At 42.1% G+C, this 14,701-nt stretch overlaps 1 protein-coding gene across 1 annotated transcript in view; it reads right to left on the reverse strand.

The window, feature by feature from the left end:
• Positions 1–487: 487 nt before the first annotated feature.
• The window catches only part of Arl5 (ADP-ribosylation factor-like 5), a 34,093-nt gene continuing 19,879 nt past the window's right edge, over positions 488–14,701 (reverse strand). Inside the window, exons 4-6 of the mRNA XM_037430061.2 lie at positions 8,879–8,962; positions 5,857–6,008; positions 488–1,808 (exon numbers count right to left, since the gene is read on the reverse strand). Of these exons, the coding sequence (XP_037285958.1) occupies positions 1,757–1,808; positions 5,857–6,008; positions 8,879–8,962 (288 nt within the window). The 3' untranslated portion in view covers positions 488–1,756. The remainder of the gene's footprint in view (positions 1,809–5,856; positions 6,009–8,878; positions 8,963–14,701) is intronic.

A 14,701-nucleotide genomic window follows, 5' to 3' on the forward strand; every position in this document is an offset into this window, starting at 1 on the left:
GTGAATGCATGCATATTCAATAAAAGATTCCATTGGAGGCACGCTTGTGCATTCTTTATTCTTAGCGGCTTTTCCACCGCTATCTCGAAATCTGATGTGCGACCAAGCAACCCCCCCGCCCCGAAAATTTTGTTGGACTATCCTTCAGCAAAGACGAGCGCTTGCACAGGATTTCAAGGTGTCTAAACAAGACAATTTTGCTGCACTGACTGAACAACTCCCCTTGTGAAAACATCAAAATTCCCTGTCCAAAAATTTCCAAGATGCAGATATGGTACTTCAGTTTTGAGGTTTTTTTTTCTTTCAAGTCATTCGTCTACAACTGAAGCCTTCCATCATGCTACTGCACTCCCTTCAGCCAAGATAGAAAATATTTTGAAGAGACAGAAGCTTCATAGCATAACCCTTGTACGTGACAAAATGTGGCATATGATCAAGTGGCTGAATATATGCTGAAAGCATACTTAAACAAAAAAATGCAAGACCATTACAGAGCAGAAAAGATTTTATGTTATAGCAAACCGGCGTGCTGCACCCCTACCTACTCACAAAACTTCACAGGTCTATAAATGATGGAAAGGTAAAACATTGATGCAATGCACACGAATCTGTAAGCACTGACACATGAGCATGTCCGGGTATGTCTTGATGTGTCACGAGAGAAAAAAAAAACATGCCTGTACATACAATATATAACCACACATGTGCCATATGAAAACAAAAACTATGACAGAATTTATCTTAGTTTCTGTACATCGAGAACACCACCAAGATGAAACTGTGATGGCGCTATTGAAAAATGCAAATCATAGCAGGCTTGCATGTCAGGATCAATTTTTATTTATGACTCCCGTTAATTACTGTTCAAATACTATAGATGTCTGCTTTGCAAAACAAAGCTGATGAGGTACAGAAACAGGCAGTTAATTTTTTAAAAAACGAATGCTGAGTGAAGTACGCTTATTAAAAATGACTATGTACAACAGGACTGCACACAACAAGGTTAGTGCAGTTGCCTGATGAGCCAGTCTAAATGTCGCCACCCAAATGGGTAAATAATGCTGCTTCTACTTACAACAGGGCAAAAGCAAATAAGCAATCAAACAGCAGTCATATGCGAACTATAAGCACATTATAAAAAAAGGCCATAAAATGTTAAGTGAAATAATTAAAAAATAACCTAGAATTAGCAGCACAGATGCGCATGCATGTTGCAACAGAGCTTGCTACATTGCACGCTACGCCTGCAGCACGAGGAAAACCTAGGACCAGACACTAGTATCACTTGCAGCATAAACAGTTTTGCTCAGTCAGAACAAGTGAGATGTGCCTCTTATGTACACATGAGGGAAATGTAGAGGTAAGTTGCGTGCACGCAACGCACCATCCACTTGCGCTCTTTTTGCACAAACACCGAAGCACCACGGCAATGGCGCATGGCCTGCGCTGGTTTCGGGCAGGGTCACAGGGTTGCGTCACTTGCGTCTGCCCTGCTTGCCGTAGCGTCTCTTGCATTCTCAAATCCCACCACGGAAGCTATGTCGTCGTGGAAACAGTAGTTCAGCCACGACCACCAGCTCTGCACGAGGCGAGGCACGTCTTGGCACTCGGAGAGGAATGCAAGCCGTTGTTCCTCGACATGCCGTCCATGTTTGAAGACTGAAGAGATGGGAGGCAGCTGGTGCTGCGCAGCTGCCCTCTTAGGTCGTATCACAGCACGTAATCAGTTTTTGTGTTTCTAAGGAAACAGCTGCTATCACTTCTTGTTTTTCAGCTGTGAATACACCCATTCCAGACCCTGGTAAAGGCTGCAAGGAAGCAAGCACAAAACAGTGTGTTGGGGATATCTCCACATAGTCTACGATCACTGCTACTGAATATTTTCTCTCTGCTTGTTCCCAATGCAAAGCAGAAGACTGGGAATTCCTTGTTCCCTTGAAATCACCCTAAGATGGCATACTTGAATGAAACGGCAAAAAGGGTGGGACAAGATGAGTGGCAAATCAACATGCACAGGTCAAGTACTGTCTCCTGCTTTTCTTAATATTTGCCCTCATACATGTAAATGCTTCACCAACCAAAATATGAATGAATACGAACTAGTCCAGCTTTCATAAAGTTCTTATGATTTCACACTAGAGTGCTCTGTTTGTTGCTCGCTATTTCCGATCTTTTGCACTATTTAATACTGAATTGATTTGAATTCAGACCCCGCATTTGGGCACTAGAACATAACTTGCTTTGTCGGGAAGTCAGTATCTTTTTAAATGACTTGCATTGATTATACTTCTGCTCCCACAGTTTTCTTCGTGCCAGTGCTGGTTTAATGACGCTTCCTATGTAAGGAACCAGCATGCAAATGAATGTGCTGATATCACCTGGCACAACCAAAATGACCATATGCATTTGAATGTCAACAAAAGCGCACCTGCACGAATGCTTTTTAATACTCCCTATGCCTAGCCAAGTACTGTTTACAGTCATCAAAATGTGCACGTGCACCACTTGAAGAGCAGACACACAACTACCATATAAACCGAAATATAGGTCGGACGAGAATATAGGTCGAGCCCCCGAACTTTGAACCTCTAAAAAAGAAATTTCTAAAGATCGCGAAGTATCGTGGCTCATACTTACCTAATGCACGACACAACCAGCTGCACTGTGGTGACATTTCTTATTATTTGGACACTAATCATATGTAGTTAAACGCCAGAAGGCCAGAAAGTGCTGTCACTAAGACTAGTCCGAACTTGTGTCCGACAACGTTTGTTTTTCACTAGTAACGTCCCAGAGTGCATCGTCCTTCGTTCCATCCAAAGCGTTACTGATACAGGATTTGCGGAAAAACAAAATGACACCGCCTCAGCGCAAACTCCTTCCGCTTCATAAATCGGCACACCCACGATGGCGATCCCTTGAATTGCACCCTCGTGAGCCCAGAGTCGCGCACTATCTCGAGAGATTTCACACGGATGCACTTCGCTGTTTCGGGTAGCAACCTTGCACGCAGCTCTCGGACGAATTCGGTAAGTAACATTTCCAGTTTAGGGTGCACTGCAGTCTGTCCACAAAATTATGCCTTCTTTGATTGCTGCAGGATGTGATGTGCTGCTTTTAGCTCCTCCAATATCGGATGCTTTTCTCCGATGCATGGAATTCCCGTTGTGCCGCCAGGTTGCCGTGCGCTTCGGCATACTCTGATAACTTTTTTTTCTTAAAGCCTCTCGCAACTGTCGTCAACTACCACTAATTTCTGAGAAAATGAATAAAGAAAATATCATACCGACTACTGATAACCAATGCAAAATGGCTTTGCTGAAACACTGTATGCCTTGCCTAGCCTTGCCCAATGGCGCCGCTGCTAATGCTCACGATGGCAATGGAGGCCTTCGACTTCAACTGCCTATTGTTGCAAGACTTTCACATTTTTTTCTGCCAATGACCAGTATATAAGACGAGGATTGACTTTTCATTGCGTTCTTTTTTTTTTTAAGGAGCACCGACATCCAATTTACTCATGCAAAAATTTTTGCGTCAGCGAGTAGCTATAGGCCCCATAGCAGCGACACGCGACCTAAAACGCAACTGAGGGATGAATAACTATCATTTCTATTGATTTATATCACTGGTATCTAGCACTATTCAAAACGGCCGGCAATCCCGCCATTTTTAGCGCTGGGAGCACCAGCAGTGGCGCTACCTTGCGGCCACCTCCAGATCACGCCACAGCTGACCACTTCTCCACAGAAAAGAGTGAAGTCAAACTCAGCTGCTCCGCAAACATTTCGTCTGCTAAGCAGACACATTCAGTCATGCCTTGTCACCTGCATTGCTGTCGTCGCCGTACAAAGTGTCGACTTGGGTTCAATACGATAGTCTGGAGCTTGAATTCCCCGCGATTCGCGACGTCGCGAATAAATTTTGCTTCGATTGACCTTTTGCACAACAGTGATTCCGAAATGGACGCCATTCCAAGCAGCACTAAAGAGGTGCCGGAAGTTGCACGCTGCAGCCATGTTCGCTCATGTGTCTCAGTTAGCTATATTGGTGTGTTTTGGCGTGCAAAGCATTCATGTATACGCAGAGGGGTCAATGCACTATAGCTATCGCGAATGAGCATCATCGGAGGAATAGAATATGTTTCCTGCTTGCCAGGTTCTTTTTTGTGCCTCCAGATGGCCCCACCTACCCAGCCTATCGCGGTTAACACGGTATTACCACTTTTACCAGGACGCAAAGTCTACAGATTAACTAAAATTGAACGATACCTGCGTGCTACTTGTTAGCGATGATGTCTGACTATACACTGTTCCACTTTTGATAGCTTATGGTTGTGTCGATGTGTAACGCATACGTGATATGAAAAGACACCCTCTTTGCCCTTAACCGTGCTTCGAACTAGACAACTGCAACTCAAAACGATTCACTGGCTTGCTGACCGACAAGCACACGTTTAATCATGCTCTTTTCTTTTGCCATTCTTTTAAAAATGGTTTTTATCTTGGTTTTATTTGGTTTTATTTCATGAAAAATGGTTTTATTTCATGAAATCATTCAAACCGGTGAGACGAAGATCAGACGCGATGGGCGAGTGCGTTTCTGCACTTTAGCACCAGTCGGCGCCACGATAAGAACACTCAGATCGTACACGTCATCGCTACTACGGCATTGTCACTCAAAAGGGTATTTGTGGAATGTATCACACCAAACACGTAGCACTAGTGTCGATGTCGCAGGGCAGTCTATTCTCCGTTTTTTCTCCTTAGCTTTTCTACGCTGTTTGACATCGAATTAAAATAACTTTCACGCGACGGATGCCGTTAAAATTTGGCCAAGAAGACCTATGCATACCAAGCGATCGAATGATGGGCACATCTCGATCTTGAAACTTGATGTCAGTGCTCCTTCAACAAATTCGACCTGTATTCCGGTTTTTACGGCAAGTTCAGATCAGATGCAACTCAATGCCTCGATGTGACCACCGAACTAGATGTCACAAAATGAGCACTTTCCACTAGATGGTGTTTGTCCTGCCCGCTAGAGTGTATTATGACACTAGTGTTGGATACAGGGTCTCTATGCTGGCTGCCCATAAGAAGGAGCTACCATATTTATTTGAATATAGGCTAGTTCTTTTTTTTTTTACTGTAAATTTCTTTGCACCAAACTCCAGGGCTGGATTAGATTCGAGGATTCTGAAAAATGCGCCATTTTTCACTTAGAAAAGTGGTGCACTACTAGCGCCACCAGCCGTGAGTAGCCATGCGAACACCTGGCTCAAGTGAACACGTGAGGCCAACATTTTTTATCTTTGTGCAAGTGTCTGTGAGTGGCGTAGCATAACGGCGCCGAACAGGCAGTCTCATTATAGTGCTGCTTATAAAGGTAAAGTTGTCCTAGCTAGAGAGTTATGGTTCGACGTTCAAGCCGAGCAGGACTTTGGAGTGGACGAAAAAAATGTGCGTCGCTGGAGGGGCTGCAGCGCGAGAGTACAACCAGGGAACTTTGATTGAGTGCTTTTAAGAAGTGGGTCTGCCTAGATTCGATAAATACAGGATAATTTGCATTACCCATTCGTTCAATAAATTATTCTGCTTCAGCCTCTGCAGGAAGCAGCAAAATACACAACATGCAGCTTTTACTTTCATACAGAGAGTGACAAATTTAGTTTGGCCAGAGAATTCATGAAGCCAGGGCCAGGAAGAAAGCTTGCATCTAGGGCAGGCTTAGAAGGAAAATGCACCAACCAAGACATTTACACATCTTTAGTTCATAAAATATTCCTGAACAGAAAATTAAAGTGAAGTAATGCATTTTGGAATGATAAACGAAGCTGGCACAAGTAAAACTGACCCTTCGCCTGTCAGTGCACAGCAAGCTTGAATCTGCCACCGATTCTTCTTGATGGAGGTCAGGTTGAGCTGCTCGGAGATCTCTCGCGGCGTCATGCAGCCCTTGATGTCCTGCTTGTTGGCAAATATGAGCACTGCCGCCTTGGTCAGGTCCTGCAAACAAGAACACAGGGTATGTTACAAGATTGGGCAACACTGATATTAAATCTGAGTGACGCTGCACTCATGGTCGTGCTGAAACTGTAGAAGGAGTTCCATAAAAGCTGTGAAACTAGCTGGAAAAGAAATGCATGCATATTTTACTGCCTTCAAGAGCTCATCTCACCACAGCCACATGAAAAACTGCTCCGAAAGCCTACTACAGCCAAATCTCTTTGTGAGAGGCAACTGGGAATAAGAGACACTGGTGGACCTACATAAAAACAGAGGTTGACAAGAAAATGCAAATGTGGTGCCCTGTGTTCAGAAAGGGACAAGCCGTTATCCCCATGACGAAGCCCACCAACGACCTCTTTTTTTATTCAAGCACACTCATCTGATCTTAATGATGATAGTGGCATTCGACGTCTACACAATATTAAACATCTTCCACTCCCCCACAGTGGTGCCTGACGATGAAGCACACTCAACACACGGGTTGTGTAAGTGTGCGCTAATGAGGAGGAGGAGAAAAAAACAAAAGGGCAGGGAGTTTAGCCATGCACGTTGATTGTTTGACCGTATTCCTACGAGTTCCAATTCACAGCTTGTGGAGCCATTCGAGTCTCCTCTTGCACTTGATCTTTCATCGATGCTTCTCACGCTCGTTCCATGCTCGTGCCTTCGAAAAAGTCTCCGTCTGTGAACTTGTACTTTCAGAGATAGGTTTTCGTTGGCAGAAAGATTCATTATGCGGACTCTTCCACGAAGTTTTGACGTAGCTGTTCCTCAGAAATGTTCTTGATTGCTTTGTCTTGGCTACCTTCACCTTGGAAGCATCAGCTTTGTTCCTTTGCCTAGGTCTGGGCTTTCTCAGTAGTGGTTTTGATGGTCTTGACATTTCCCATCTGCATAAATATAAGCAGTGCCATCCACAGCCTTTTTGACCTTGACTTTTCTAGCTTACTCTAAATGCGATGGTTATAGTAAGTATGACAGAAAGCTGTTTCCTTGTTGACCTTTTCATATTTCCCATAACTTGGTGAAACGACCTTGACTTCCTTCCATCAGGTATTTGTTTGTTCAGGCATAAGGACTGCTAACTACTGAATTTGCCGTTTTTGGCGTGAAATATTCATCAAGATCTGGTGGGTTGCCTTTTAGTATTCCAAAAGATTTCCACTTCTTTATCCTGGAAGTATCTTCCACCATGTACACCTAAGTTGGTGGAGCTGTATTTTCGAAACTTTCACGAGTTCTGCATGTTGACGCAGCTTCGAAATGTCTGGAAGGGGTGTTTCGAAGTTGACGTAGCTCTTTGGTGCTTTTCTTCCAGATGGTAGCATGTGTATTGGGAACGTTAGTTTTTTGGCTTTCAGCATGTTCCTCTATTGTCATGAGGTGGACTCACCAAGCTTTTGTGCGACAAGCTTGCTGTTCAGCATGTACTGGCTAGATTGTGATGATCAAAACACAGAGAGTACTTTTCTTCCTGCTTCCATTTTAATCTGTTGCCTTATCGATGCCAAATGATCCTGGCGAGCCTTTAAAATTTCCGCAATTTTATATTCTGCTTCGATCCTTTCTAGAATAATCTTGTGCTCATAAATGTCAGCTTCCTCTATCTCTGCTTCTAAATTATCGATGTAAACTGTGTTTTCAACCTCCTTATCAATTCCTCTGAGAAGCTCGTACTGTTGAGTCAAAATTCGGTGAATATTAGACTGGTGGGCAATCCAAATGTCGAAGACATTCGATGTTTGCGATGACCTGCATGACGGCCTGGCGTACTTGACTCCGCCTTTCGAGGAGGGCCTCCAAGATCCAGTCCAGTGTCGGAAACGGGAAAAATCACTGGCCGGCCACGTCACAAAATGGAGACAGAGTCAACATAGCATCCATTGTAGAAGTATCGTATAACAAATATCCGGACAACGTCCAAATGTCATGCTTCAAGATCTGGGTCACTGGTAGGGTTGGGCCTCGCACATCAGCTTTATACATGGCGGCCTCACAAAAGCCCTTGAGGCATTTGAAATTCCCGCAGTTCGCTCTGCCTCACCTGCCAAGGCCCTTTCTCCCAGGTTCAATGGCACCAAAATGTTAAGAAAGTGATGAGCCGCCATCCACGTGCCAAAGCCCACCAATGACCTTTTCTTTATTCGAACACACTGATCTAATCTTAGTGATGATAGTGGTGCTTGTCGTCAGCACAATATTCAACACCCTGCTTATAAGAGAGACCTCATATAAAAGGCGAGAATTCCTCCTCGGAGCATGTGTTTTATAAACCGATTCACCTGTAGTACACTTGTAAGGCATCTCAGCTCTTGGACTGCCACAGAAGGTGGCGGGTGTACACATGCATTATTAGTGAACACATATCTCTCGTGACAATAGTCCCTTATCATTAATATGCTCCAACGCAACATGCTTCATAAACCTAAGCACATAAAAACTGCACATTATGATACAGCCAATTTCTTAAAACCCCTGTGGCTGGCAGTGCTTTGGCTTGCAATAATACTGGCAGCGACCTTCCACATCCATGTAAAGCTATAGGAGAACTCTGTATAGTGCACCCAGTTGCCATGTCCTGTAGCTCTTGGGTTTGCCTGGAAGTACTGTTTTTTTTTTTCCGAGACAAAATTTTTCTTTCAAGACAAAATCTACAAATCTATTGGCAATGCATTTTATGTTATTCCATAGAAAATTAAATCTGCTACAAAATAACACAAGGCATCTTCAGAAGGTGCACTAGTGGTGTCCATCTTGTCCCCGTCCTGAGGTGAGCATCCCAAATAAAGTCAAGGCCAACTCGCCTAATTGTCAGTGATTTAGTTAATAATAATGCTAACTGTGCAACAACAGAGCCATAAGCTTACCTCGTGCGACAGCATCTTCCAGAGCTCCTCTTTTGTCAAAGGTAGCCGCTCCCGGTCCATGCTGTCCACCACCACTATGAGAAACTTCAAACAGAAGAGAAAGAGAGGGAAACGTAAGTACTCTATTGAACAAATGCTACAGTGACAAAATTCAAAAACACTCAGGCTCGATTTATGTCTTCCAAGAGGCTCTCTAAGGAACAAGTCCAGAGGTGTCAAGACAGTTTCTGCATCAAAAGTATTACGCAACACAACCTTAACTTCCTAGCCTCTGCATACGGTGCCTTTTTATGCTGCCGATATTCCAGTTATTACGGTGTACCATTAATGACTGCATGCACAAAACCTCTTGCACGTATGTCAGAGTATGCTTCCTTTGGGTAGGCAAACGAAGAAAAATAAAAGGATAGAATAAAAGGCCACTGGGAATAACTTCTTCACTCGTTAGAAGCTCAGTCGAGAGCCTAGTGCCTCAAATTACTTTCCTTACATTGCTGTAATACTTACGTGCAGCAATACCTTGGAGCTATAAAGCAAAGCTTTGTGATCATGTAGGAAAATGGCAACAGTGTGGAAATTAAAGGTGTGAGGAGGCGCACTACAGTGATATGCTGCTACGTAGCTAACTATGATGGCATAGGACACCAGCTACACACCAGCTTGCATCGAGCTGAATGTTTGATGGCCGAGACGGCAATCGAGCGTGCCGCCAGCGCACAATTGCCAGTTCAGCCACTTCAATTTCTCAACCTTTCCTTTACAACACATTTCCAATGCTGTTCGTACTGGTTGACAGTGCAGACAAGAGGCACTACAGTTTGTGAAAAATGCACTGAACTCATCATGTTCCGCTTGTTTCCAAAAGAAAATTAAACTAAGCCAAACCATTTTAGTCACAAAGTTTTCAAATGGGCTGAAAAATCTCGATAGCAAAACTTTTGCTTAGTATCATTTTAAGGCTAGCCACCCAAGCTATGCCTTTTCTCCTCAACTTCTTCAACCAGCTGTCGGGCTAAGCTTCCCCTTTCTATGACTCTCCGTCAGAGTGCCATGATCACAATGGCTGCCGTCTATGTTTATCTGATTGACCTCTAGGTGCCGCCACATATACCTAATATGATATCTGGGGTTTTACATCCCAGAACCAAGATATAATCATGAGAGCAATGTAGAGGAGGGCTCCCGAAACTTCGAGCGTCTGGGGTTCTGTAACTTCAGTAGTCTGGGTACTAACTTCGCACGGACTGCTTAAATTGGTATGTAAATGTTTCCAAGGACTTACACTACTGGCTCAATGGATTCGCAAAATGTAATCAAAACTATTTCAGGCTCCCATTGAATGGTGTAGTATCAAAGACGGCAAGCAGAGTATTAAGAAATGTTCATGTGAGTATGTCTTGATGCACACAGCAAAGATCATACGACTTGAAACAATCATTCAGGACAAGACAACAATGGGAAAAATGCCAAGATCTACTGTTCTTTCATTCCAGTTCCCAGCTTGACATTAAGACACTGCAGTCACTCTTAACATCACCAAGTTTCAATGGATATTCTGAAGAACTCTGATAGCTTGTTTCACTAAATGCTCTAGCTTTCGTGTATCCCTTTCTGGTGACCTTTGGATTTTCCACACCATGTTATACCCCTGTCACGCTCGAGGTGTTAAAGGGAGATGCGGGTCGAAAAATGGGAGTTTTGGAAAAAATGACCGATCTTCTTGTTTTGATTTGTTTTGATAAGTTTAGTACCTCTATTGTTCTGAAAAAAAAAAATATGTTTTGTTCTGAAAAAAAAAATATGTTGAGACTCAACTAAAAATGCTTCAAAATTGCGTCTAAAGAGCACAAGGTGGCTGTTGAAAGGCTGAAAGTGTGCAGTGTTCGAGCACCTTGCCGCTGATAATGCCCCACCGCTCGCCATTTTCGACCCAATGAGGCGAAGAGCCGTGCCTCACTCTTCAAATAACCACGGTTTCTCGCGTTGCGGCAGCACAAGAAATAATAAAGAGAAGCATGCTTTTGCCACATTTTTCGAGCACCGCATTTTCGAGACTGCCTTTTAAATCTCGTGGTACAAGTCGGGGACTGCCATCGGCCACTGCACGCCTGTATGTGCTTATGTGCTGTGAAGCCTGTTTGCAGGGTCCGTGTCTTGTCTTCATTACGGATGAAGAAAGCCTAAGCTCGCACGATAGCTATGCTGTCAACATGAAAGCTGTTGTGGCAGCGCGCTCTGTGGGAATGGGCTACGAGCACCTGGTTCGATTTGCGGCAATTCTTGGCTTGAAAAAGCCAATGCATCATGAGCAATTCACAGCCATCAGCCGGAAAGTCCATGATGCGGCAACAGATGCCCTCTGTGCCAATCTTTCGAGGGAGCTCACAGTGAGGGAAGTTAGCAGGGATGACATTGCTGTTATGTACGCTGGTGTATGGCACAAACGCGGCCACAGGAGCCACAATGGCATCTGCACTGTTGTGTCCCGTGACACTGGACTTTGTTCAGATTTCGAAGTCCTGTCAAACTTCTCTCTAGCTTGCAGTCTGCACAAAGCTTTGCCAGATGAAGTGGATGAAGCTTGGCAAGCGTTCCATGGTGCTTGCCTGTGGGTGAAATGTCTGTGATCAGCTCGAAAGAGCCGTGAGGTACAAACTTACGGTGCTAGTGCATATTAGAGACAGTGGTCATTCAATTTTAATGACCATTTATTATAATTTGAAAACTCATTTTTCTCAACCATAAACTTTGCCTTTTTTTTTTCAATGTGCCCCTCCTTTCTTAGGTACTTATGGTGCTCAGATCTACAAGAAGCTTTGCCCAAATTTTTTTCAAAGTATGAGAAATGCAATCATATTGTTTAAATGTCAATATTTCTATTATATAAAAAATTCTATGCAAACCTTTACTAGGGTAGGAAAAATATGGACTTTTTCACGTGTATTACATATTTTTATGCACTTTCTAATTAGTTCTCTACATTTTTTTTCATTTTTTTTATTTCAAGTTCTCTTACTACATGAAAATACACAACACTGGTTAGACCCATAGCCACTGGCTAGTAGGGGGTCTAAATAAATATGCATTTAAAGGAACAGATTGTGTTAACAAAGCAGATATTTTATAAGTACACTTCAATCATACAAGAAAAAAAGAAAAAAAATCGAAACAAAATATAAGAAGGAAACATATTTGTGATAAGTCATTTGCAGTATCTTGCAGCATTGTTCCATGCAAACAATGGATTGTATGTATAAAATACATCAAATACATAAAAGTACGTATACCATGTCAAGTATGATTTGTTAGACAAATAATCTATATATAACGAAGTGGAGATTACAACGACGTGTGTGTTAGTGTACCTGTTCATTTTTCTGCAGAAAGTATTTTTTAAGAGCACAGGCAAAACTTTTGCTTTCTTTTATTTGGCATGGTATATCATTCCAGACCTTTACTCCAGCCAATTGTAGCAATCGTTTGCCATAAACATTGTTAGTAGGCAGAAGATTGAAATTATGTAATGTGGCACGTCTGGTAAGGCGGCAAGAGGATGAAAATATTGATATATGAAAGGGCAGGTTATAAGAAATGACATTATGGACGGTAAGTGCAATTTTTTGCTGTCGTATTTTATCGAATGGTACGATTTCCATATTACGAAACAATGGCGCACTGTGTTGATCATATCTAGCATTGTTTATTATTCGAAGTGCTCACTTTTGTAGTATACGTAAGGGTTCTAGATATATGTTTTAAAAGTCCATCCCCATGAATCTATGCAATATGTTAGGTGACAATGAAAAAATGTGAAATAGAGAATTCGGAGAATACTACTTTTAAAATAATTTCTAGCGGTTAATAATGTACTGCATCCAGATCCCAGTTTAGCGCATACAGAGTTAATGAGGCTTTGCCAGTTTAGCTGGCTATCGAGAATTACACCCAGATATTTGAATTCTTTCGTCTTCTCAAGCACGCAGTTATTTATTGTAATGCAAATGAACTCATTACTTATATCTCGATAACGGGAGTGGAAAATAGTGTATTTAGTTTTCTTTGCATTCAGTGTTAGTTTGTTCGCTATAAACCACTGACAAACATTTTTTAGTTCTGCATTACATTTATGCTCGAGATCCCTTATACTGTCTGCAGTAACAATAACGGCTGTATCATCAGCGTACATTAGCATCTCTGCCGATGTCAATATGTTTGGTAGGTCGTTTACGTACAGTGAAAACAGTAAGGGTCCAAGAACGGAGCCTTGTGTTATCCCTGTGTGTATATTTAACAGGGAGGAAGTGAGATTATGCATAATCACCATTTGTTGACGTTCGCTCATGTAACTAAAAAATAAGTCAAAAATTTTGCCACGTAAACCGTAGTGTAGTGTCTTAATTTCATTAGTAATATATCATGGTCAACTTTATCGAATGCTTTCTTTAAATCAAGAAAAACTACTGCTACAAGGAGGTTATTACTTAATGCTTTGTTAATCTTTTGTGATACAGATAGTACAGCAGTGGCGGTGGAATGGTGCGCCCGAAATCCATGTTGCTCAGCGCATATTACACGATATCTTTCTAGGAAGACGCGCATCCGTTTTGCTAGAATTCTTTCAAATATGTAATTTATTATGCTTAAAACAGATATAGGCCTATAACTTGAGGGATCAGAGCGATCACCCTCCTTGTACACCGGTACTACTTTAGCAGTTTTCAGACAGGATGGGTATGTTGACGTACGCAAGGAGTGGTTATATATATGGCATAGGATAGGGCCTAAGACGTCAATATTGTCTTTTACTATCCGCGCTGTGATCCCATCTACCCCGCTGGCTTTATTCATGGCTAAATTAGCAGTAGTGTTTTGAATTTCGTCGAGACTAATGTTGTGTACCGCAAACGTATTCGGCATAGACGGCGAAAAACATTGAGGAGTGGAGGAAGAAAACTGCATTGCTAACGTCGGACCAATTTTAGTGAAATAATGATTAAAGTTATCTAGAGTTTGTGCATCAATAGAATCAGGTAGCACGCGTTGTCATGGTTGACTGCCAACAACTTCGTTTACAATCTCCCAAGTTTTTTTAGAGTTGCCCTGAGCTTGTTCTATTAGGCGAGAGTAATATTCCTTCTTTCGCTGCCTCGTACGAAGCACGGATTTATTCCTGAAAATTTTGAACTGGCCAAGGTAATATTTATTATTTTTATGTTTCTTCCATTTATAGTACCAAAAATCTTTCGTCTTCAGCAGGTCAAGGATTTCTGCTGTCATCCAAGGACATAGGGGGGTCTTATATGAGCGCGCAGATACGTTTGAGCGGCTATTTCCAATGGCTATGATAAGGAATTTTATTAAGTTCTGAAGTTCAACATTGACGTCATCGTTATATAGACTGTCAGATTTTACTCTTTATTTGAAACATCATGAACTGTCAATAGTAAAAAAATTATGGAAGTTAAGTGTGGAAAAAGAAGGAGCAAAAGACCCATAGGTTTTCATTTTGTCATGTCGCACAACTAAAAGTATGCAACTTGCAAGAAAACTAACTATATATTTGAAATCAGAATAAAAAAGTTCCATGAATAGCCCTTGTTTGATTGCTATATGGTGAATATTAAAAAAATGTGTTTTCGAGTTGCATTTCCCCTTAATGTTATTTGGCACAATGCCATTCAATCCATGCTGGTGCTATACAGGAAAAGGTAATGCCATTCATTCATGATATCAATGCCGATAATTAAAAAAAATGTGGCCTGAAAACTTGCGGAAGGTAACTGTGGAGTGGTAGAAAAGAAAAGTTATTTATTTTAAAAGACT

This window comes from Rhipicephalus microplus, chromosome 1 (genome assembly GCF_043290135.1).
Source record: "Rhipicephalus microplus isolate Deutch F79 chromosome 1, USDA_Rmic, whole genome shotgun sequence".
Classification (NCBI taxonomy): Eukaryota; Metazoa; Arthropoda; class Arachnida; order Ixodida; family Ixodidae; genus Rhipicephalus; species Rhipicephalus microplus.